The sequence below is a fragment of the Propithecus coquereli genome, unplaced genomic scaffold, assembly GCF_000956105.1.
Source record: "Propithecus coquereli isolate 6110/MARCELLA unplaced genomic scaffold, Pcoq_1.0 Scaffold344, whole genome shotgun sequence".
In the NCBI taxonomy this organism is placed as follows: Eukaryota; Metazoa; Chordata; class Mammalia; order Primates; family Indriidae; genus Propithecus; species Propithecus coquereli.
Window position 1 is genome coordinate 187,125 of NW_012149108.1, and position 26,617 is coordinate 213,741.

At 37.9% G+C, this 26,617-nt stretch overlaps 1 protein-coding gene across 1 annotated transcript in view; it reads right to left on the bottom strand.

Moving 5' to 3' along the window:
• Window positions 1-693: 693 nt before the first annotated feature.
• The window catches only part of LOC105815775 (remodeling and spacing factor 1-like), a 61,503-nt gene continuing 35,579 nt past the window's right edge, over window positions 694-26,617 (bottom strand). The window contains exons 2-3 of the mRNA XM_012651022.1: window positions 16,078-16,169; window positions 694-741 (exon numbers count right to left, since the gene is read on the bottom strand). Coding sequence (XP_012506476.1) covers window positions 724-741; window positions 16,078-16,169 — 110 coding nt within the window. The 3' untranslated portion in view covers window positions 694-723. The remainder of the gene's footprint in view (window positions 742-16,077; window positions 16,170-26,617) is intronic.

Below are 26,617 nucleotides of genomic sequence, written 5' to 3' on the forward strand. Positions count from 1 at the left end.
AAAAAAAAAAAAAAAAAAAAGAAATGTTTACTATTATTTGATGACTGAATTTACGATATGAAGTGAGGCTTGGCATGGTGGCTCACTTCTGTAATCCCAGCACTTTGAGAGGCTAAGGAAGGAGGATCACTCGAGCCCAGGAATTTGAGGTTGCAGTGAGCTATGATCTCATCACTGCACTCCATCCTTGGCAACAGAACACCTGTCTAAAAAAAAAAAAAAATTCAGTCTTCCCCGTAGACTATGAAAAATAAAATAAAATAAAATAAAATAAAATAAAATAAAATAAAAAGGATAAGAAGATCCATCTCAGTAGCTCTCTCCTCAGCTCTCAAGATCTTTATACACACTTTTGGGGCACATTTTTCCACATGAGAGTAATTATTTGATTCCATCTCACCAAATGGCTGGAAGTTCCTCAAGGGCAAGGTCAATAGGACATTCATCTTTATGCCTAGACCAGAAGTAGGTTCAAAAAACATGCCAAATTATATACATACTTTTAATTAAGCCTCTCTCCAACTCAGTGTCCACCTATTTATGGGTAAAGTAAAAATTCTATTGTTTGACATAAGAGATCTATAACGTCGCTTTAACTTACATGTCTAGGTTTCTCTTCCTACACAAGCATTTCAGGCAAACCAAGCCACTATAACAGGCTGAAAAAAGAAAATCTGAATAACCACTCCACTTAAAAGTCAGTCCAGGAAGCTTTCTCTCATTTCAGCAGCTCCTCCTAACCTAGAGGTCAGAGGAAGCGAATAAGGGAAGTTAATACAGGGAAATTGGAATGGGTTTTATGACCTCTGTGAGCCAGTTTTTTCAGCAATAAAATTGGAACAGTAATAATATTGATCTTAAAGGCTGCTAAATAGGCAGGAAATATGATATAAAATGCCTAGCAATTTCATGCTGTTTTTGTAATTCAAGGAGCAAAGAGCATAATGAGGGCCAAGGAAAAAGAACCATCAGAAGGCAAGAGATTATCACGGAGCACAAGCAATGGGCTAGAACAGCAAACAGAAGAAAAACAAGCAGGCAAACAGGACTGCTCCTGACTGTCTCAACCCAGGAATAAGACCTGGATGACTCTCCCAGGTGGGTTACCCTTTTCCTAGCCTGCACTAGTGCTATCTTCTTACCAATTTGTAAGAAGATAGCACTTCTTACAAGTGCTATCTTATAAGATTGTACAATAAAATCACAGGTGTTCAGTATTAGAATAGAAAAAGAATGTAAGGCAAGCAGTATGGTGAGGAACTATACAATGGAAGGTCTTTGAAGGTTCACAGGAAGAAATGAGCTTCCCATTCCCTGGAATACCATACTTCCTGTGACTGAGGGTACTGTATTTTGTAGAGAGAAAAAAAATTGGGATGTACAGAGAAAAGGAAGATTGGAACACTACACAAGGAAAACCCTAAAGTGATTAAATCAAAAGTTAAAAGGTTGGGGCCTGAATACACATTTTGACATAATGAGAAAGATAGATAATAACAAATGTTGGTGAGGATGTGAAAAAATCTCAAAGACTGACAGATTGCTAGTAGGAATGTAAAATGGTGCAGCTGCTTTGGAAAACAGCTTGGGAGTTCTTTGAATGTTAACTTTTAGTTACCATGACTTAGCAATTCCACTTCTAGGTATTTACACAAGAAAAATGAAACATATGTCCACACAAAAACTTGTACACAAATGTTCATAGCAGTAATACTCACAATAGCCAAAATCTGGAAACAACCCAAATGTCCATTAACAGATGAATTGAACAAAAAAAGTGGTATATCTATACAACGGAATTTTATGTAGCTATAAAAAGGAATGAAATAATGGTGCATGCTACAGCATGGATGAGCCTTGAAAACATGTTAAATGAAAGAAACAAGACAGAAAAGGCCACAAATTGCATGATTCTATGTATATGAAATGCCTACAACAGTCAAATCCACAGTGAAAGTAAAGCAGCAGTTGCCATAGGGCAGGGGAAGGAAGGGGTGGAGAGTGACTGCTGATGGGCAGGCGGATTTCTTTTCAGAGTTATAAAAATGTTCTGAAATTAAGATAGTGGTGATAGTTATACACTCCTTGTAAATATACTAAAAAACACTGAATTGTATATTTTAAAAGGGTGAATTTTATGGTATGTGAAATCTCGATTAAAAGGAAAAAAAAAGAAAGCAGGGACAACCAATGATGCAGAGCCCAGCCTATGACCCCAATGAGGTATTTACTGCGTGATCTGCTGCATACCAGGCCCCTAGATGAAGAAGATGTTGGCTGACTATCCTAGAAGTTAATGCTGAGTGTGGGGAAGCTCACCCTCACTATCTGAGAGAGGTCAAGAATGACAAAACTCCAAAGCTTGGCCAATGACCCAGATAATGAAGCACAGCAATGGCTCATAGGATCACAAATTTCAAATACACCTGAACTACTGATTAGCATCTACCATGTGAAAGGAGAAAAAGAAAAAGAGAGGTGGGTATAGAGAAAATTAAGATACATGCCTCTGGCCTCACACTGCTTAAATTTTTGTTGTGCAGATATTCAAAGATAAATGTGCTACTCATTTCTATTTTGTTAAGGGCAATGTAGACATATTATTGTGCCACTTGATGTTAAAAAAAAACAACCCAACTAATTAGATATGCCTAAATAGCCATAATCTACTGTTACCACAAAGTAAACACTGCAAATGAAAGTTGCAAATAAAAAGAGTACTCTAAATCTGCAGTCCCCAACCCCAGGGCTGTGGAGTGGTACTGATCCATGGCCTGTTAGGGACTGGGCCGCAGAGCTCCACCATGCCACCCAGTGGCTCCCCATCCCTCCCCCCATCACTGTTTGAGCTCCAACCACCCCCCGGCCCAGCCCCCATCTGTGGAAAAATTATCTTCCATCAAACTGGTCCCTAGTACAAAAAAGGTTGGGGACCACTGCTCTAAATAACATGTAAATAATTCTTGTGCAGGACTATTTAATCTACACCAGAGGTGAGCAAACCTTTTCCGTTAAGGACCAAACAGGAAATAATATAGCCTTTGTGGGTCACATGGTCTCTTTTGCTATTACTCTGCTATTACTGTGCAAAAGCAGCCATAGAAAATACATAAATGAACATAAATGAATAAACATAGCTGTATTTCAATGACATTTATGAATAATGAAATTTGAATTTCATGTAATTCTCACATCACAAAATATTATTCTTTTGATTTTTCTCCCAATCATTTAAATATGTGAAAAGCATTCTTAGTTTGTTGAGCCATACATAAAGAGGCAGCAGGATGTGGGGGTGATCTAGCTGGGACATCAGTCACCCCACTAATTGCCAGGGTTGATTCTGCTGATCTGGCTGGCTAGGCAGGTGTTCCCTTCCTTCCTCACCGCTCTATGTGTGTCCCTCCCAAAACTGTGTGTTCACGCTCGGTTGAAGAGGATGACCTTCCCCGATAGAGGAGGACCGTTCTTTGGTCAAGGGTGTGTACGAGTAGCTGTGTTCCCCTACCAGAACCTCCAAACAAGCTCTCGAGATCTGTAAAGAGGCAGTAGGCAGGATGAAGCTCATGGGCCATAGTTTGCCTAGAGAGCCAGAAACCAGTTGAATCTATCAGAGACTATCTACAGCAGTGTATTCCTGGGTCCTGGAAGCAAGGGGATCCCAATTACATTGGCAATTCCTATTAACTCCCCATGCTTCAACTTGATTCTGACCAAGAGGCAATATAATTTTAATTTGGTTTCACATGTAATTTCTCCTTAGAAAAGAATGTTCCAATATCTAGAACATAAATATTTTGATATAACATTCAAATTTATCACCATAAATTAGCATGAAATATTGGTTTTATGTTTCTCCAAAAATCTCATTAATGAGAGGTCAGATACTGTTTTGTGTCCTCTACATGGTACCTGAGGGACAGCCCTTCACCTGAAACACTTTCAAAATCAATGTTCTGTGCCTACAAGGCTGAAAGCCAAATACAGGGCTTGGGAGGTATCCTGGCTACCAGGCTGCTGCTGTTCCAATACTCCTTATGTCTCTTCCTCCTAATTTCTACACACAGGAAAACAAAGTTGAGGATGGAAGATGCTGGGCAGACAAGAAGAAAGGAGCTTTTAAAGCTTCTACAGCAGCTCAATATATATAGGAAAGGTGCTTTCACAAGCCCGCATAGCAAACTGATAGAATTTATCTCAGTAGGATCATTAACATATTTATCTTGGGTTCATATATACAAAGTACCGACAATCTTTTTCTTTTTGACAACTCATGAAATAAGGAATTAAAAAGGGGATGGAGAGTGAGATGGCTTCTAGCAGCCTAAGGCCTCCTCCCTGAGAGGAGCTTCCCCCGCTTAAATTCCAGTCTGGAAAAGCTTAAGACTACCAAAAGAATTTACTATTTGTTCCAGCCAACATCTGAAGATAGGACCCAGACCTCTCTTTCCTATTTATTAAGAAAACTTACAATTGTAAAATCTTCCTCTGTCCCTTTAAGATGTATATGTATTTCCTAAGACCTGGGATTGTCTTTCTTAAGGATCTGAAAGTCATTTCTGTGAAATGCAATCATCAGAAAGGTAAAAGACTCTATCTCCCAGACTCTGTGGGAGGGGAGAAGCCTAACTTCTCTTAATGCCAGTTAGTAGACACAAATAGCATAATTAACTGTGAACAACCTTCTTACCTGCTTTTTGTAATTTTTCCCTTCGCTAACATTGCTCAAGCTTTCCCATTACCCCCACTCGTCTCTTCCTACTCCCTCTTTCTCCCAGTCATCTCTGCACAAACTGGAATCCAGCACAACTCTTTACTGCAATAGCTGCTGAATAAAATCTATTTTTATAGCCTTAAACCAGTGTCAGGCTTTATCTTTGTTTGATAAGGAGAGTCCTCGGAGATCATTCTGATCCAAATCTTTATTTTATAATTGAGAGACATGAAGCTGAAAGTGATTCACTTATCTGGTTGATTCCACAAATATTTGCTGTGTGCCTACTTACATGGCAGGAATTAGTCTAGGAGCTGGGATACCACAGTGTCAAGACGACAACCTATCATCATGGAGCTTACATCCTATGAGGTAGTCAAACAGGTAAACTAAGAAAATAGCAAGCAGTGAAGATGCTATGCTGAAAATAAAAAAGAGTAATGTGATACAGAAAATTTGAGCACTACTCTGGATTAGTTGCTTACTGAAGGTCTCATTAAAAATTTGACATCTGACATAAAAAGTTGAAATATGACTGATAAAAGAGAAATCAACCACAAAAAGATCTGGAGGAGAATGTTCCAGACAGAGAAAACAAGCTAGTATAAAGGCCTTAAGTTTTGGCATATTAGAAAACAGAAAAAGGAAAAATGTACATGAAGTACAATCAGGGGGAGAGGGGCAGGAGATAGGTTGGAAAAAGTAACCAAAGGCCAAATCATGTAGGTGAGAGTAAGGAATTAAGATTCTATTTCAAAATGATGGGAAGCCACTGGAGGATGTTAAATGGGGGAATAATATAATCTGATTTACGGTTCAAAAACACAGCTGGGCAAGGCATGGTGGCTCACAACTGTAATCACAACACTTTGGGAGGCCAAGGCAGGAGGATGACTTGAGCCCAGGAGTTCAAGTTACAGTAAGCTACGATCTCGCCTCTGCACTCCAACCTGAGCGACAGAGTGAGACCCTATCTCTAGAATTTAATAAAAACCACCACCACCACCCCTGACCCTGCCAAAAAAAAAAAACCATGGCCATTGTGTGGAAAATGGACTATACAGGGGCAAGAATGAGAACTAGGAAACCAATTTTTGAAGGCCAGTGATGGCATGAACTATGATGGTAGTGGGGATCAGAGAGAAGTAGATAGCTATATTTTGTAGATAGAATTATCAGAACTTCTGATGGTACAGATGTGGAGGGTGACTGAAAAGAAAAATCAAGGATGATATCTAGATATTACCTCGGCTTTAACAAACAGAAGGACAAAAGTACCTTTAACTAAGGTATTAACACTGGGAGAAGGAAGTTAACAAGAGATCTGTTTGTGGCCGGGCGCGGTGGCTCACGCCTGTAATCCTAGCACTCTGGGAGGCTGAGGCGGGTGGATCGCTCAAGGTCAGGAGTTCAAGACCACCTGAGCAAGAGCGAGACCCCGTCTCTACTAAAAATAGAAAGAAATTATCTGGACAACTAAAAATATATATATAGAAAAAATTAGCTGGGCATGGTGGCGCATGTCTGTAGTCCCAGCTACTCGGGAGCCTGAGGCAGGAGGATCGCTTGAGCCCAGGAGTTTGAGGTTGCTGTGAGCAAGGCTGAAGCCACGGCACTCTAGCCTGGGTGACAGGGTGAGACTGTCTCAAAAAAAAAAAAAAAAAAAAGAGATCTGTTTGTACCTAAAGTTTGTGGTAAGTAGTTGGGCACGGTAGCTCATGTCTGTAATCTCAGCACTTTTGTAGGCTGAGGAGGGAGGATAGCTCAAGGCTAGGACTTTCAGACCAGCCTGAGAAACATAGCCAGACCTCAACTCTACAAATAATAAAAAACTTAGTCAGGAGTGATAGCAGGCACCTGTAGTCCCAGCTACTCAGAACGCTAAGGCAGAAAGATCGCTTGAGCTCAGGAGTTGAAGGTTGCAGTGAGCTATGATTGCTGCCACTGCACTCCAGCCTGGGTGACAGAGCGAGACCCTGTCTCAAAAAAAAAAAAAAAGAAAAACCATGTTTTAAATTCTTACTAGAATAACAACAACAGCTAACACTTATTGTATGTTTATGATGTGCCAAGCACTATTCTAAACACTTTATAATATTAACTCAGTAAATCCACATAACCCTTAGATTGGGTGTACTGCTATTCTCAGGAGAAAGTGAGGCAAAGAGGTTACGTGCTTTACTCAAGGAATGAGAGAAATGGAGATTATTATCTCTAATCATTTACAGTGAAATCAGTATATATTCAAGATACCAGTCAGGTCAGTTATCACCAAGGGAACTGTGGACAGAAGACAGATTGAGAATTATTAATATAAATCATCTAGTTCCACATTTATACTAAAATCACATCTCACCTGAAGTCTCCTAACATTTAAAGATGTCCTGTTTTGTATGTAATAATCATTCTGGAGAACTAAACCAGACATTTATAGAGCACCACTACATGACGCACCCCACACTAAATACTGGGAGGGCAAAGACAAATGAAGAAACAGTCTCTGCTCCCAGAAGTTCAGAATTCAGAGAGGGAGAGACAGTCATGCAGACAAATAATTACAGGGGGAAAAGTATTCAGTGAGATACCCAAAAACTGAATAACTGATATTATATATCTATAAACTACCATGAAAACACAGAGGAGAGAAACACTAACTCAGCCAAGGGATAAAGAGGTACCAAGGAAGGTTTTATTCAAATAGTGACATTTGTGCTAGGACCAGAAGGATGAATGAGGTTTTACCAGATAAGGAAATAAAGAGCATTTCAGGAAGAAAAAACAATATTTTCCAATGGCAATGTGAATGACTATAGCATGTTCTGCCAAGGTGGAGTTCAAAAGAGGAGTTCTTTATACTGAGTCCTAGAGCCCTTGACCATAAGGGTACTTGGGGTTCACAGTGGACAGACAAGACTCTGAAGGAAGAGTGAGCAGGGTTGTGAAAGTAGGTCTTGACTAGTAAACACGACACTCAATGAGGCTTTGGAAGAACTAACGGAAAACAGTCCTAGGCAATGTACAGTACAGATATGAGGATAGACTCTGATGTCAAGGAGACCAACTAAAGCCTGCTGTAATAATGCAAGGTAAAGGTGATGAAGCTTGAGCTAAGCTGTAGCAGAGGATATTCAAGAGAAGGCATATTCAGATTGTGCACATCTCATGAAAGCAGTAACAAGTGCATACACTTTTACCATGTACAAAAGAACTTTTTCACATATTTTATTTCATTTGAAGTGAGTATCCTGTAAAACTACAAAATTTTTGAAAGCAAAAACAAGGTCCAATTCACCTATTATATATAATAAATATATTTGTAATGCAACATCCATTCATCTGTTAATGAACACTTTGGTTTTTTCCACCTTTTGGCTATAGTGAATAATGCTGCAATAAACATTGGCATACAAGGATCTGTTTGAGTCCCTGCTTTTTAGTAGTTATATACTTAGGAGTGGAACTGCTAGGTCATATGGCGATTCTATGATTAGCTTTTTGAGAAACTGCCAAACTCTTTTCCATAGCAGCTGTACCATATCACATTCTCATGAGGAATGTAGGAGGGTTCCAATTTCTCCATAACCTCACCAACACTTATTATTTTTTTAATTTAAAAAATTAGCCAAATGATTATGTATAAAGTGTTATTTCATTTCATTGTCATTTTGAATTGCATTTCCCCAATGATTAACAATGTTGACTGTCTTTTCATGTCTTCTTTGAAGAAATGTCTATTCAAATCCTTTGCCCATTTTCTAATTGGGTTGTCTTTTTTTTTTTTTTGAGACAGTCTCACTCTGTTGCCTAGGCTAGTATGAAGTGGTGTCATCGTAGCTCACTGCAACCTCAAACTGCTGGGCTCAAGTGATTTTCCTGCCTCAGCCTCCCGAGTTGCTAGGACTACAGGCACACACTACCCACGCCCAGCTAATTTTTCTATTTTGTGTAGAGACGGGGTCTCACCCTTGCGCAGGCTGTTCTCGAACTCCTGACCTCAAGCAATCCTTCCACCTTGGTCTCCCAGAGTGCTAGGTTTAGGGGAGTGAGTCACCGCTGCCCTGGGTTGTCTTTTTGTTATTGAGCTTTAGGAGTTCTTCATGTATTCTGGGTATTAAACCCTTATCATTTATATGATTTGCAATATATGCAATTGGTAGTATGATTTCTTTCATTCTATAGGTTGTCTATTCACTTTCTTCATAGTATCATTTGATGCACAAACATTTTAAATTTTGACAAAGTCTAATTAATCTATTTTTTCTTTTGTTGCTCACTCTTCTGGTGTCATATATAAGGATCCACTGCCAAATCCAAGGTCATGAAGAGCTCCTCTTGTTTTCTTCTCAAAGTTGTATGGACTTAGCTCTTATATTTACGTTGTTACCCATTTTGAGCTAATTTTTGCACATGGTATGAAATAGAGTATCTGTTATATTCTGCAAGCTGTTATATTTCAAGAAATAAGTATTTTATATTAAAGTTAAGAGACATTTTAAAAATACTATAGTAAGTACTCAATAAACCTTGTATTCTGCATTTTTCTCTCATTTTCAGCTCAGTCAAAAATCAAGGAGGGGCCAGGCGCGGTGGCTCACGCCTGTAATCCTAGCACTCTGGGAGGCCGAGGCGGGCGGATTGTTTGAGCTCAGGAGTTCGAGACCAGCCTGAGCAAGAGCGAGACCCTGTCTCTACTAAAATTAGAAAGAAATTAATCGGACAACTAAAAATATATAGAAAAAATTAGCCGGGCATGGTGGCGCATGCCTGTAGTCCCAGCTACTCGGGAGGCTGAGGCAGGAGGATCGCTTGAGCCCAGGAGTTTGAGGTTGCTGTGAGCTAGGCTGACGCCACGGCACTCACTCTAGCCCGGGCAACACAGTGAGACTCTGTCTCAAAAAAAAAAAAAAAAAAAAAAAAAAAAAATCAAGGAGCATACATATCATTAATGCAATAATAGTTTACAATTGATTTCTAAAGTTTTTTATACATATGAAATTTTACGAAAAGATTTCATTTTTATTTCCCAGGTTTATCTGCTTAGCCAAAGCAATGAGAAACAACTTTAAATTACTATTTTTATATAACTTCTTTCAAAACACACTGACATGGCTGGGCGTGGTGGCTAACACCTGTAGTCCTAGCACTCTGGGAGGCCAAGGCGGGAGGACAGCTCAAGGTCAGGAGTTCAAGACCAGCCTCAGCAAGAGTGAGACCTGGTCTCCACTAAAAATAGAAAGAAATTATCTGGACAACTAAAAATATATAGAAAAGATTAGCCGGGCATGGTGGCACATGCCTGTAGTCCCAGGTACTCGGGAGGCTGAGGCAGAAGGATTGCACGAGCTCAGGAGTTTGACGTTGCTGTGAGCTAGCCTGACGCCATGGCACTCTAGCCCAGGCAACAGAGCAAGACTCTGTCTCAAAAAAAAAAACAAAAAACACACACTGACATTATACTTATAGGTATTTTTTACTAAGTAATTATCTGTGACTACGAATGAGCCGTACTTTAGAGTATATAATTGAGAGGTCATAACCAATACAAGTGTTGCACACTTGGAGAGAAAAAAATAAAAAAAAAAAACCTGCGGAGAGGAAAACCAGGTTCCTGAAGTTTACCTAGGGGTACTCTTGCCACAGGAGGTTTCCCAGCCGTAATTAAGGTATTTACCATGTTTCTCTATGAGAAAATGTTTAGGTATGTTATTATTATAAAACATTCACTGGAACACCTGAAGTCAGTAAGAGTTCAGTAGAAAACTAAAGAAAATATAACCCAACATTTCTACATCCACAAGTGTAAAAAATTCGGCCTAAGTTCATGTCAATTTCCAAAGGCATGCCAGCCACAGAAGAGAAAAAAACTTCCCTAAAACTGCTCTGCTGTTCCTTCGGTAATTTTTTGTATGTATATATGTATGTACGTATTTATTTATTTAGAGACAAGGATTTAGTCTGTCTCCCAGGCTCGACTACAGTTGCAGTTGTGAGATCATACATCTTTGCAGCCTTGAACCTCTAGGCTCAAGCTTTCCTCCCACCTCAGCCTCCCAAGAAGCTGGGACTACAGGCTCGTACCACCACGCCCTTTCTTATTTTTTGTAGAGATAAGGTCTCACTGTGAAAGGCAGAAATCGATAGTAGGAGAATGTACTTTGTTTTGTGTGGAACAGAAACTGTTTTAGATTAGAAAAATGTGTTCTCTTTGATTCTAACTAATGCCGTTTGCTTCTGTAACCGCGCTTGCTTTTAGTTGTTAGTCAAATATAGCTAATCAGAATGAAAAACAGGGCAGGAGTGACTCCATGACAGGCCCAACTTCCTAGAGTAGGCCTAAGTTTCAGTTTCCCCGAAACCGAAACGTGGACCAAAACTGGCGCCGGCGCGAAAGTTGATAATCCCGAGGCTTGGAGCCAACCAATCAGGGGTCAAAACAATCAGCCACTTTCAAAGGAACCAATGGACTAAGGGGAGAGGGGGGATGGTGTGCCCAGCGTGTCATGTGGAATCTGCGTGTCGTGTGCCACCGGTGTGTCGTGTGCAAAAGGAAGTATAAAAGCTTCACTTTTACCCCAGGGCAGGGTCCTGGTTCATAGAGGAGGCCACTGCGTTGGTGCTCTGGGACTTGGACCCTAGCTCGAGCTAGCCAATAAACTCCTTTGCCATTTGCAGCCTCGGTGACTCCGCCTCTCTGTTCCTGGGGCTTAGGGGAACCGGTTCTAACAACTGTTATGCCCAGGCTAGTCTTGTACTCCTGGCCTCAAGCAATCCTCCTGCCTCAGCCTCCCAAAGTGCTGCGATTACATGTGTGAGCCACCATGCCCAGCCAGTAATTATTAATATTTAAGCAACATTTGCTGAGTTCCAACTATTTGACAGGTACTATGCTGAGAGTATTCACATATGCTTCCATTAAAAAAACCGAGGGTCAAATAAGTAACTTAACTAAACTTATACACCTAGCGATTAGCAGAGTTTAGGTAAACATTTTCCCCATTACAAATTCAGTGTTCTTTTTGCACTACCACGTGCAATTCACTTATGGGAGTACATACTATCATAGAGTAAACAGGCTTCTTTAAGGAATATTTTACAAAGTTAAAAGTATATGAAAATGCTTTGCAACGTGTAAAGTATTAAGTATTCATGCTGCGGTATCTGACAAACCTGTGTTCAAGCCTTGCTTCACCATCTACTATCTATGTGACTTTGGAAATTATTTATCTTTCTGCCATCTGGGTTGTTGTGTGAATTAAATGGTTAATACATGTAAAAAAATATAGTACCTAGTTTATAGTAAGTTCTCAAATATTAGCTATTATCATTATAATTAAAGTTTAGGAGAAACTGAAACACTAATAAATTGTTAGTGGGAATGTAAAATGGTACAGCCACTAAGCAAAGCAGTACAATTCTTCAAAAAGTTAAACACAAAATTATCATGTGACCCAGAAATTCCACTCCTACATTATACAGCAGAGAAATAAAAATACATACCCACATAAAAACTTGTACACAGGCTGGGCGCGGTGGCTCACGCCTGTAATCCTAGCACTCTGGGAGGCGGAGGTGGGAGGATCATTTGAGCTCAGGAGTTCAAGAACAGCCTGAGCAAGAGCAAGACCCCATCTCTACTAAAAATAGAAAGAAATTGGCTGGACAACTAAAAATATACAGAAAAATTAGCCGGGCATGGTGGCACATGCCTGTAGTCCCAGCTACTTGGGAGGTTGAGGCAGAAGGATCGCTTGAGCCCAGGAATTTGAGGTTGCTATGAGCTAGGCTGAGCCACGGCACTCTAGCCCGGACAACAGAGCAAGACTTTGTCTCAAAAAAAAAAAAAAAACTTGTACACAAGTGTTCATGGCAGCATTATTCCCAATAGCCAAAAAAGTGGAAAAAACCAAATGTCTGTCAACTGATGATGGATAAACAAAGGTGGTATTATAACAGATTTGTATTTGGCAATAAAAAGGAATGAAATACTGATACATGCTACAATATGCATAAACCTCGAAATCATTATACTAAGTGGAAGAAGTGAGATAAGAAAGGCCACATATTTTATGATTCTATTTATATAAGCAATGTCCAGACTAGGCAAACCCACAGAAATAGATTAGTGGTAACCAGAGTTAAGGGGAGGGCTGTTGTGATTGGGACAGATTGATAATACGTACAGGGTTTCTTCCAGAGTTGTTGGAATTAGATAGTGGTTATGGTTGTATAACATAGTGAATATACTAAAAACCAATGAATTGTGTACTTTAAACTTTAAAATTGTATTTTCTGTTATGTGAATTGTATTTCAATAAAAAAAGAAAAACATAAGTTAATATTAAGGATGCAAATAAAAATTAGGAAATAAATTTTAATTTACTTCTGAGAAATACAGCAGTAAAGAAACATCTAATCGCTGTGAAAAAAAAATGCCCAAATTGATAAATGACAAAAGATGACCCTTATGGTTTGCTAATAGATGACGCTCTTCCTAAGGAATGAAAGCAATGGGCCTTTTTGAAATTACTATTTAGATCGGCCATCTATTGTCAAGCTTATTTGCTTAAAGGATTTTTAAACTTGGGTACTAAGGAACTGAGATTACCCCTTGTCTTCCCTTTACTTCTGAAGATCAAATGAATAAGGTCACTTCTTGCTGAGGGGCAGAAAAATACCCCAGAAAAAATACCCCAGAAGAGACATATTATTTTCTACTTAATGTCATTATCCTTCAAGTATTAAGCCCCAGAAAATACTCTTTGCTTAATTTTGTTTTTTTTTTTTTTTTTTGAGACAGGGTCTTACTCTGTTGCCCGGGCTGGAATGCAGTGGTGAGATCATAGCTCACTGTAACTTGGAATTCCGGGACTCAAGTAATCCCAAGTAGCGAGAACTACAGGCAGGAACCATTATGCCAAGCTAATTTTTTTATTTTTTTGGAGACAGGGTCTTGCTGTGTTGTCCAGGTTGGTCCTAAATTCCTGGCCTCGAGTGATTGTCCTGCCTCAGCCTTCCAAATTGTTGGGATTATAGGTGTGAGCCACCATGCCCAGCCCTCTTTGCTTACTCTAAGAAGCATATTTCCTTTTATATTTTAACATTTCTTGAAATCAAATGCCTCTTAAAATCAATAATTTGATGTTTTTCTTTGAAAAACTCTGTAAATCATTGGTGTGGCATGCATTGACAAGATCACAGAATCAAAGAAAAACAGCAATAATAAATTATCACCTGTTTATTTACTTAGAAATTACTGTGAGGCCAGAGGAAATCAATTGTGATTTTCTTTAAAGGACACTTTATTAAAAATTGGCTTTTCCACTTTTGAAGACCTTCATATAGTTGTCATACAGTTGGGAGGGAGGTGGGCAGTAGGAAAATAGAGGCACCGGTCCTGAATTTTTGAAGGCAGATGTCTATTCATTTAGTATAACAGTATTTATTATCCGTGGTCAAGGTTTCTGGAATTAGTCATGTGGTATCTAAAATCATTAACAACCATAGGAAATAGAAGAGTTTCATGGAAGCATGAGAGGTCACTGGCAAACTTCTTTATGACTTGCCAAGTAAAAGGAGACCAAAGCCTGTATATAACTAAGCAAGGGGTTAATAGGTCCTAGCAGAACTGCTGGTTTAAATTTCTACTTACTGGGTTTATTTTTAGAAGGGTAATTCCACCTTAAAAGTAAAAAGTCACCAGCTCAGATTTTTGGGTTTATTTCCACTCTAGATGATGTGGAGAGTACGTGTTAACAAATGCAAATTACAGCACAGGGATAAGAGCCCTTGGTTAAGTTGAGTTGCTACACACCTCTCCCTCCCTCAATCAATTATCAAGAGTTGTTCATTCTACCTTCCAAATACCTCTCACATCCACCCCTCCTTTCCATACCTAATGCCTTAATTCAGGCCTCTTCATTGCTCAATTGGATTATCACAATTAACTTTCTTATCACAGGATTGGTAATTCATTGTCATTCTCTCTAGGTGCTTTACATTACAGTAAGACTAAACTACTAGTAATTTCCTAACAAATATCTGCTCATTCTATAGGTCTTAGTTCAGCTGTCTTAGGGAGACACTGACAAAGATGACAAACAGGTGCTTTCTGATTTGTAATAATTGTGCAGTCTGCTGAGCAAGAAAGGATTAGACTAGTAACGCCTGCTATAAACAAAGCACCAAGGCCTAGCAGATGTCAGATATTGCTCTGGATTTAAACAGAATTTTAAATTAATTATATTCTATTGACTTTAAAGGGAAAAGAAATGGCTCTCAGTAATACCTTTGTACAATGGTGCCATAAGGAGAAAAAAGATCAACAGCCATGTAACAGGGAAGGTAAAAACTCCATCAAAAACCTAGCTAATGATTACAATTGAGAAATAAATATAATAAGTTAAACTTACTGGCAGTCAAGGAAAAGAAAATGGAAACTGCCTAAGTGGTTAATTAATTCATCTAATATTAATGCATAAAAGATGAAAAGAAACCTATAACCTGTAAGAAAGACAAATGTGGGAAATATTTCATCGGTGACATTTCAAAGCATTGGATTCACCAAGTCCTGGGTTTGAATGCTGGCCCTGTCATTTTCAGCAACGTGAGACCAGACAAGTTACAGCCTTTAATTTCACAAAATCAATTTCCTTATAAATTAAAATGAGGATGATCAGTATTTTGAAGTTGAGATAATATAAAGAAAGCATTAAACACAGTGCCTGGTACATAGCGAACATTCAGTATATAACTATATGATAGTTTCTATAACAAGAGTTAAACAAGGTCCATGAGGGAACATCTTCCTGGAAGGCCACAAGGAGACAATAATACTTGAACTGAGATCTAGAGGATAAATTAGTTTGCCAGGAAAACAAGTTGGTGGGAAGGCATTCCACGCAGAAGACAAAGTATATGCACAAACTCTGATGAATGAAAAAAATGGCACGTTCTGTATGATAGAGTCTAGATTCGTAAGTGAAAAGAAACTATTAAATAATTCTATGTGTACTGTATGATTTCAAGCAAAAATGACAACTTCTCTGGGCCTTATCCATATATTATATGATTTGATCAGGATGATTCTAAGAATTAAATGAGAGAAAACATGAAAAGTCCCAGAGTACAGTGTTAGGCACAAAAAAGATAAACACTTCTGAAATCTAACTTTAAGACTCAAGATCATTACTTAATAGTAGCAAGAGGAGAATCACATACTTATAGTAATATGGATTTTGGAGTCATATTCCATAACTTTTAGTAAACTATTTAAAAGTTATGCACATTATGAAACATAACATCAATTTATGCTAGACAGAGTAATATTTCAGTAACAGAGAAGGTAATTTACAAATACTAGTTACCTTGATCAAATACTTTTCCCATCTGTCTGCTGTAACAGATTTACCAATCTTCCTCATCAACTTCAAATGGAGCTCCACCAATTCTTTTGGTACTTAAAAGGAAGAAAAAAAATACTGTTAGCCAGCAAAATAAAACATTTGTAAACATTTAAGATTATAGAAAAGTAACTTTCTCCAACCCTGAATACTTTCTCAAAATAGATGATGTTGATTCTAACTATCTTTTAGGCCTCTGAATCAGAAAAGCCTAAAGTATAGCTTGAAATGACTGAAAACCACTTTCTTTCTTTCTTTTTTTACAGACAGGGTCTTGCTCTGTGGCCCAGGCTAGAGTGCAGTGGCGCGCTATCATAGCAAACTGCAACCTCCAACTCCTGGGCTCAAGCAATCCTCCTGCTTTAGCATTCTGAGTAGCCTTCTGCCACACCTGGCTAAGATTTTTGATTTTTTTGTAGAGACAGGTTCTTACTATGTTGTCCAGGCTGGTCTTGAACTCCTGGTCTTAAGGGATCCTCCTGCCTTGGCCTCCAAAGCACCAGGATTACAGGCATGAGCCACTGCGCCCAGCCCCACTTTCTTAAAGAGCAGGAATATTCATAATTTCTTTCAAAATACCATAAAGGAAGAGTGAAATCTAATATAAACTATATGCTCTGGGTGATAACGATATGGCAACAAAGTATGTTCATCTATTATGATAAATGTACCACTGTTACCAGAGTCCATAGTAGGAGAAGTTGTACATGTGGAGGATGGGGGTATATCTGAACTCTGTTCTTTCCACTTAATTTTTCTGTCTAAAACTGCTCTAAAAAATAGTCTACTAAAAAAAAAAAAAACTACTATCAAGTAAAAGCACTTAACTACACAACTAAAGTTTCTAATTTGTTTGTTTCCCATTACACATATTTGGTTTCTTTACTGAGATTTTAGACCAAGACAGATTCACAGAATTAAAGAAATCAAGAATTATAAATTCCAAGTTGACTCAGAAATCAAGTCTAATTAAGTCTAATTCAAACTGTTTCAAAAAACCACTCTTCCAATCTATCCCTTATCTCATGTGCTAAACTTCTCCACAGCATCTCTATGGATCTTTGCTTGACAACCTTCATGGACAAAAAAATTATTTACCTTCTAAAGCACTTAGTTCCATTTTCCGAATACTTCTAATTATTATAAAGTTACTCTTAATCTAAGTAAAAATTTGCCTTCCTACAACTTCCTCCTTTGATTCTGGGTCTTATCCTCTAACCTTTAAATATTTGACGATTGCTATATATCTTCCCTCGGGTTCTCTGTTCTGACTGTAAGCACCCAGAGTTCCTCCAAATATCCCTTTTGCCATGATCTATGTTTTTAAATCACATTAATTAAACCTAAGGGAAATATAGGACACATACACCTGTCAAATTCAGCACTGCCTAAATCCCAAATATCACTAGTATCTAAGAGAAATTATATGTAGACTATCCAAAGAGGTCCCATAACCAAATATATTAGGAAAATGTTGGATCAAAAAAAAAAAGAGTTTGGCCGGGCGCGGTGGCTCACGCCTGTAATCCTAGCTCTCTGGGAGGCCGAGGTAGGCAGATTGTTTTTGAGCTCAGGAGTTCGAGACCAGCCTGAGCAAGAGTGAGACCCTGTCTCTACTAAAAATAGAAAGAAATTAATCGGACAACTAAAAATATATAGAACAAATTAGCCAGGCATGGTGGCACATGCCTGTAGTCCCAGCTACTCGGGAGGCTGAGGCAGGAGGATCGCTTGAGCCCAGGAGTTTGAGGTTGCTGTGAGCTAGGCTGACGCCACGGCACTCTAGCCCAGGCAACAGAGTGAGACTCTGTCTCAAAAAAAAAAAAAAAGGTTTTTTTACCTCAGGACTGTTGGAAGTCTTTATTGATTGCCCTTATGTGCATTGTGAATATCCAAAGAAGGGATATAATCTGCAGCATTATCTAATATATTTGATACAATATCCTGTGGGACACAAACGCTGAGGAACAGATTGGGAAATGATGACCTAATATTTTTCAGTCATGCTTTCATTCTCCACTAAAGCTACTTCTAATCTGAAACAACACCTTGAAGTATAAAAATATTCACCTGCTCAATAAATTTTAGTGGCTCTACTATTAGTAAGCAAGAAAAAGTCCCTGTCCTTAAGTGAGTCTTAGTGAGGAGGATTGGTGGGTTGGGGATAGGGGCAGGGGAAGAGTGGTTACAAACAAGCAAATAGACAATTATACTAAGGCCTGAAGTGTGGGGTTGAGGGTGGAGTGGAGAAAAGGGAGGGAAGGACATTGCTTGCAGAAACAAAAGCAGATGCAAATGGCTAAAAAACAAAATGATCATGGAACTGGAGGCATGGGCATAAGAAAAACGGCATGATCATGAAGAGCCTTATAAGGCCAGGTTAAGAAGTTTAGATTTTATTTAAAAGTTTAAGCAGAAGGGTGCTCTACATTTTAGAAAGATTTCAATGACTGAATTGTGGAAGATACAATTTTTAAATAAAAGCAGCTTTTATATCCTTGTTTTAGAAGGTAGAGTGCAGGGCAGAAATTACACGGAAATCAGGAAAACATCGTTCCAGAAATATGGGAGTAGCCTGAACTAAGGTAGAGGAGGTATAGGGAGAAGTAGACAGGTCTGAGAAATGTTTAAAAAACAAAATATTAAAACATGGTGATTGTGCAGTGATAAAGAATCATGAAAATCTGAGGTACTGGCTTAGGAACTGAGTAGATGTCAACAACAACACGATAAGAAAAAAAAGACATGGGCTCAATTTCTCAGTTCCACCACATATACAAGGAGATAATGATTCTGGTCAAGTCCTCGAAACACTGAACTTCAATTTTCCCAACAGTAACAAAAGGCTGCGTTGGCTATCTCACGGAGTTGTGAAACTCCAAACAATGTATAAAGCTAAAATACTTTTTATTTGTCATGATTTTTTAGGAACGAAAGTCACTTTCAGTTTCTCCTTTTCCCCAAACACAGGAGTCTGGATGGTTCTCCCTTTCTACATCTTAAACCTGCTCCCTATTTCCTCCAGTTTCTCTAGAACATTACTGTACCTTTTCATGTCAGAAAAATAGCTGTGGATAGTCTCCTGCAACCAAACCAATCTTCCAAAAATACTGCTTTCATGTCACTTCCCAGTTGATAAATATGCTTTATGGCTCCTAAACACCTACATAAACCTATGTAGATTTCTTATCCTAGCCTCAGAGTCCCAATATTCAGTCTCAATCTAACTCTCTAATCTTTCTGTCTTCTACACTGAAATCCTTGATTCAAATCATTTTGGCCAGTTATCATCCACTAAGCATACTCAGCTCATTCATTACCTATGTGGGGGGGCTATATAAAAAGTCTTCCAGCTTACTGTTTTCTGCCCACTTGAATCACATTCATCTTTCAATATCTAGGCAATACAAGTCCCAAAAGTCTCAGTTTTCCAATACCAGCAACTCCTTTGTCTTTGGAATGCCCATTGTATTCCTGTTATCTGTATCACTCATTTAGTAGTTGGCTGAAAGTTTTGCACCAGTGTTTGATGCATGTCCCCCACATCATACTGTTATAAAAAATCATGAAAAGATTTGGATACTACTAATACTATTTTTTAAAAGCCAATACAGGACAAAAATAAATATGCAATAAATATATTTTCATCCCATTTTATAAATCAAGTTGTTGATTTAGGTATGTACGAATACATTATATAATATTTGATTAATATTATTAGAGTATCAGCTTTTATACAGACAGCATTGTCCAATAGAAATATAAGGAGAGTCACGTAATTTCAAATTTTCTTTCTTTCTTACTATTTTTTGTAGTTACAGTCTCATTCTATGACCCTGGAGCCCAGGATGGAGTGCCGTGGTATGATTACAGTGCACTGTAACCTCAGAGTCCTGGAGTCAAGCGATCCTCTGCCTCAGCCTCCTAAGTAGCTAGGACATTAGGTGCATGCCACCACACCTGGCTAAGTTTTAAATTTTTTTTGTAGAGATGGTGTCTCGCTATGTTGCCCAGGCTGCTCTCGAACTCCTGGCCTCAAGTGATTCTCCCTCCTACTTCGGCCTCCCAAAGTGCTGGATTACAGGCATGAGCCGCTGTGTCTCGCCCAATTTCAAATTTCTAGTAACATATTTATAAAAGTAAAAAGAGGTTAAAATTAATTTTCATAATACATTTTATTTAATACTATATACCCAAAATGTTATTTCAACATATAACCAGCCTTTAAAAGTTGGGATATTTTACATTTTTGTACTAAATATTTTACACTGACAACACATCTCAATTCATATTATCTATATTTCAAGTACTCAAGAGCCAAATGTGGCTAGTGGTTACTGTACTGAATAGCACTGGATGGTATAGAGCTAACTTATTTGAAATTAAAATATATAACCCACTAAATTTATTAACTGAAATTATTTATACTTCTGTTACAAATAGAATTGACAAGCTGATAATCTTTAAGGGTACTAGCAGCTCTTAATAATTTGTCAATGGATAAGAGACAGGCAAAAACTTCGACAGAAAAATTAATCAGCATTATAGTTTATTAAATATTAAAATCATACTTTTTATTCTCTAAACAGCACTGTGTATTTGATAGATCATTCTAGGATGATCAAAATGTTCCATATCTGCACTTTTCAGTACAGTAGCCATTAGCCACATGCGACTATTGAGCATTTGATATGTGGCTAATGAAAATCAATTTTAAATTTTATTTATTTTTAATTAACTTAAACAGACACATGGCAAGTGGCTATAGTTTTGGGCAGGGTAACTGTTAAAGTATCAATCATATTTTTAAAATACATGATAATTTGCTAAAACACTGACAAGCTTTCAATTCACTCATTTACCACCTGGAACATTTTCTAAATAGTCTCATTCCGGAAACATTAGATAATAACTTCCTTCTAAAGACTCATTAACCAACTTCAAGTCATTTTGAAAAACACAGGTTTTTGTGCCAATTCAACTAAGATCTCTACCTTTTTACATAATACAGGGTGTCCCCAAAGTCGCCATACATAGGGAAAATGGGAAATTGTAGCTAAATGTGCCTTTATTTACTTATTTTGTAAATCGTAGTGAAATGTACCTTTATTTTGTAAATTTTTTAAATAAGGTACATTTAGCTACAATTTCCCATTTTCCCTATGTATGGTGACTTTGGGGACACCCTGTATTATGTAAAAAGGTAGAGATCTTAGTTTAATCGTAGATTTGATACATAACCTTTAATTGGCACTTTTCTTTCACAAGGCATCAGGAGGTGAAAGATTCCGTAGGAGAGAGAAAAGGTCAGGCAGGGGCAGTGTGAATTTATGAAGGCCTGCCAACATGATGTAGGTATGAAGCAGGAGAAAGTGGTAGAATCCCAGACTGTATTAGTGATCCAATTACCCAAAGATGTTTTATATTTTGATATTTTTCTAACCACTTTCCAGCACCAAGTCTTAAAATGCTGCTGTCTCTGCAATTCTGTTGTGTTACTTATAATTCTGCTTTTCTGAATGGTAAAAATTTACAGCAGTTCATAATGACTAAAGACAATTCCTCTCATTCCTCAGTAAAGTCTTCTATTTAAATTTCCTCTAACATTATATGTAGAGATACAGTTATGACAACAGTTGACTTTATCTAGGCCACTGATAAAAGAACATTGATTTCAGATACAGTGACTGAAAGACATGCTTATAATAAGCTTTTATTATACTTACTGCCCAGTTTTTAGAAACTCTGTTGGGGGAGCACAGTTTTAGAATATTGAGACTAGCCCCACAGGCCACTTGATCCTTGAAATCACTGTCATGTATTCATAGACCTTCCTGCAAAGAGTCCATTGACTCAATCATCCTACTTTTCTGAAAAGCAAAGAAATAGCTCAAGACTATGAACTGTAACTTAGACCACCATCTAAAGAGTATAGTACAGAAATTCCAGGTAAGTGTAATATAAATGACTAAGCTTAACTCATTATCATTATGGAAAAAAAATAAATCGAAGAATAACTGTTATGCAGGCAGATAAATCAAAGGGTATCTATAGCCTCATTTTAGGTTTTTGAATTCTACTGAGAATCATATTGCTGTTCCCACATAAGTAAAGAAAAAAACCCAAATGTAGCCCATATTATTTCAGAATCAAAATTAGAAAACTTTCTCTGCTACGAAGAAAGTAATCAGTGTACTACAAATACCAGCAAGGCTGGAGGTGGTGATAAGCAGCAATCCATAAAGGAGAATAGAATTAAGAGAAATGAAACCCAACAAAACGGTAGCACCATGTGAAACCACCCTTCCTGAAGGAGAAGGTAGTTGATTCTTTAAAGAGAAGCAAGGCCTGTGAGTAAGATGAAGTGAGCAACCCTCACATCAGTCAGTCTTTAAAGGAATACTCTTTGCTTATAAACAGTGTCCCAGAATTTGAGGCACTTGAAGCAATGGCTTCTAGTCCCATATTCCTCCAGCTCTAACCAGATGACCCAATTTCCCTTCTCTCTTTTCTCTCTACTCAATTTAATAATCAAGGGGTCAAGAGTGTGCGGTGGGGGGGAGATGGGAAGAGAGAGAAAGACACAAAACAAATTTAAAAAGAAAGAGTGATGTCATAATATTCAAGGAGGAAGAGGGATTTTCTCCCCCAATTAATTTTTTCCCAATAATTTCAAATCCAGTGAAAAGCTGAAAGACTAGTACACTCTTTACCTAGATGCACCAATTGTTAACATTTTTGCCACTGAAAGGGAAACATTTCACACAGGGTTAAAACCATCAGGGAATGCCTTTTTTTTTTTTTTTTTTAGGGAATGCCTTTTTAATAAAGATGAGACCATAAAGATAAGAAGCTGCCAACTAAGCCAAGGAAACGAGGAAAATGCCAGGCAAAAGGAAATGCTTTTATACGACTCCTGGGGTAGCCAAAAGCTACCAGTGTGGCTGGAAAGAAGAAAGGGTAAAAGATTCTGCTGGAGAAGCAAGCAAAGGCCAAATCTCATAAAGCCTTTAAGCCATGTAAACAGTTTAGATTTTTATTCTAAGTGTAATAAGAACCCACAGGGGGAATGTAGAAAAGTTTCATGATTTAAGTTTTTATACAATCACTCTGTATCCAGGATCTGCTTCAAACTAATCTAGTGGGCAGGCAGGGAGTGGGAATAGATGGAGTTACAAAAGAAACAAAATTGTACAGAAGCCGGGTGATGGGCACGTGAATGTTCATTATACAATTTTCTACTTTTGCATGTTTCACATTTTCCATACTTTAAAAAGGTCTATAGGACAGGGAGATAGATCACTTTGGCTGCTCTACGAGGAATGAACTGAGAGGGTGGGAGGTGCAACCATGACCAATTAGGATGCTATCCCTATACTTCAGGCAAGAGATAATGATGGCTTGGACTAAGGCTGTGGCAGCAGAATGCAGAGAAGTACCCTCAAGGAAAACTGCAAGATTTAGAAATTTTCTAAAATTCTAAAAAATTTTCTAACAAGCACCTTTGCCAATCATAATCCAAAAAAGTGACTAGTTTATTATATGTGTCTTGTGTGATCCCTATTATTCATTATCAAAAGCAGAAACCATGACTTTTAGTTTAACCACATTTATAACTCAGAAAGGCAACATGTACACATAGATATTTAATAATAAAGTCAAATAATTTGTACCACATCTTGTTTCTCATACTCTTTACCATTTCAAAGTCCAAATATCACTTAAAAGCCTGCCCTTAATATTTCAACTATGTATTCTTAAAAACTATCTTGTATATACATTATGAAAAGCACTAAACAGGAGACAGGGGTACAAACATCAAATTTCTCATCCATAAATGAAGGAGTTACACCAAACGATCTATAGTCCTCCAGCTCTAATATTCAATGTTTATGTCTAGGTACTGAGGTATTTATTTGCCTTATAACAAAGCAATTGATCATAGGATCTTAGAATTTTGGAACTGAAAGTAATGTTCTAATTCACACCCTTTGACAGACTAGAAAATTCAGACCTGTGATGTAATATGAATTACCCAAAATCAAACAGAGCCCAAGGAGAGCCCAGACTTTTGCCTTTCCAATCCAGGCCTCTTTCCAATGTTTCTAAAAAGTATCAAATGGATGAAGGAATAGTTCAGAAGACCTAACTTATGAATCAAAACACCCTTTCTGCACAGGTCAATATCTGTTTTTTGATCTTGGGTTGCTCCTGTCTGCACACCCTGAGGCATCATCCATTTCTAAAATATAATCCAGCTAAATATTAATAGCTGCTACATAAACAGAGGGACTATTATTATACCTCCAGATCTATTCTTTCATTTTTAAAAAACAGCATTATTGAGATGTAATGCACATACCATACAATTCATTTATAGTGTACAATCCAATGGTTTTGGTGTATTACATTATTGATTTGTTAACTGTGGCAAAATATATAAAATATAAAATTTGCCACTTTAACCACTTTTTAGTGTACAATCCAATGGCATTAATTAAATGTCCAATGTTGTACAACCATCACACTATTTCCCCACCCATTCTTACAGTCAAAATTTTTGAAACGGCCATTCCACTTACAAACTGCTTTCCAGAAAATTTATAAATATAAAAGAAAAGTCTACCATAGTATGTATTTTCAATGGGGGCAATATTGCCCCCAAGGGGAAAAAAACAGGTTCATGGTAGGGAAAAACAATCTCAGATGATGGCTTATGGTTCTTTAAATCTTAACTCTACCTATCAAAGTCTTATTCCTTAGTACTTAATGTCTCTTGTTTATTTTAAATTAAATTAAATTTTTCTCTTTAGTGGTGTGATAATTTTTAAAAATGTTGCCGGACGTGGTGGGTCATGCCTATTAATCCTAGCACTGTGGGAGACCAAGGCGGGAGGATCGCTTGAGGTTAGGGGTTCCGAGACCAGCCTGAGCAAAAGCAAGACCCCATCTCTACTAAAAAATAGGAAAAAAAAACTAGCTGGGCGTGGTGATGTGTACCTGTACTCCCAGCTACTCAGGAGACTGAGGAAGGAAGACTGCATGAGCTCAGGAGCTTAAGGTTGCTGTGAGCGAGGCTGATGTCAGGGCATTCTAGCCTGACAGAGTGAGACACTAGGGCTCAAAAAATAATTTTTTTTAAATGTTGAGAAACACTGTGTGCTATAGAATCCAAAAATAAGCACTGTTACTCAAAATGTAACACGTTTACTACAGACAATGCCCAACCTACACAAACCAAGCTATTAATATATCCCACCAAAAACCCAAAGTTGTAAATTGGTCAGTTACCCCACAAAAACCAATTTTATCAACAATGTTAACCAGAATAATAGAAAAATTTGTTTTGCAATTTTAACATTTAAAGTACAAAAGAAAGCATACTGGGTAAAAAATTATTTAAAATTTATTCCAAATGCTGATACTTAAAAGAAAACAACTGCTTAGGCTTTTGGCTAAGATCAAGCGTAGTATCTATTCTTTTCAGTGTAATGTCTACAAAAAAAAAAAAAAAAGAAAGAAAGAAAGCAGGAAAGAAAACAAGAACTAAGTAAAACCAAGAAAGGAAAAGAGAAAGAAAATAAGGGTAAGCTTGATGCCATATAGACCTAATTATCTTTACGGTCTCAGTTTGTAATTATCTATAATCTATCTCCTTCCTTCTCTGTCATCCTTAGATATAAGCTCCATGAAGACAGGGACACATCCATCTGCCTTTCAAATCACTGAATTCCCAGCACCAAGCACAGTTCCAAGTTCATGGTAGCCATTCAACTAATTGAAGAACTGGAATAGGACAAGAAAAAAAAGGAGAATGAAAGCAACAGGAAATGAGGAAAATAAAAAATTTCTGCAGACAGCTAGAAAAGAGAGCTCCTGTAGCTGTGAAGGAAAAATTATCTGAACTAATAACAGTGTGAAGGAAAGTGATCGGGAAGATGAGATGCCATGAAAGACTGGGTTATTCGGTTTATTGTGTGAGACACTAGGTGATATCCTTAATCCAAGAGGGCTCATTTGTTGTCTTTTTTCCCCTTTTCTCTCCCGCTTGTATGGGAATGGGAGAAGAGAATGCTCCCATGGACATTTTTATAAATATATAGGAGTAAATAAGTCCATATGTTTAATTAAAGAATTACCTATGTAGGGATATCCCAGCACAAGACCTCTATAACATTCCAGGCTTTTATTCTTATCATGTATGTTTCATAGGTATTTAAAAACTTGAACAGGCTGGACCGCGTGATTTAGTGTGTAATCCTAGCACTTTGGAAGGCTGAGGAAGCAAGACTGCTTGAGGTTAGGAGTTCAAGAGCAGCTTGAGCAAGAGTGAGACCCGTCTCTACAAAAAATAGAAAAGGCCAGGCATGGTGGCTCAGGCCTGTAATCCTAGCTCTCTGGGAGGCCGAGGTGGGAGGATTGTTTGAGCTCAGGAGTTCGAAACCAGCCTGAGCAAGAGCGAGACACCGTCTCTACTAAAAATAGAAAGAAATTAATCGGACAA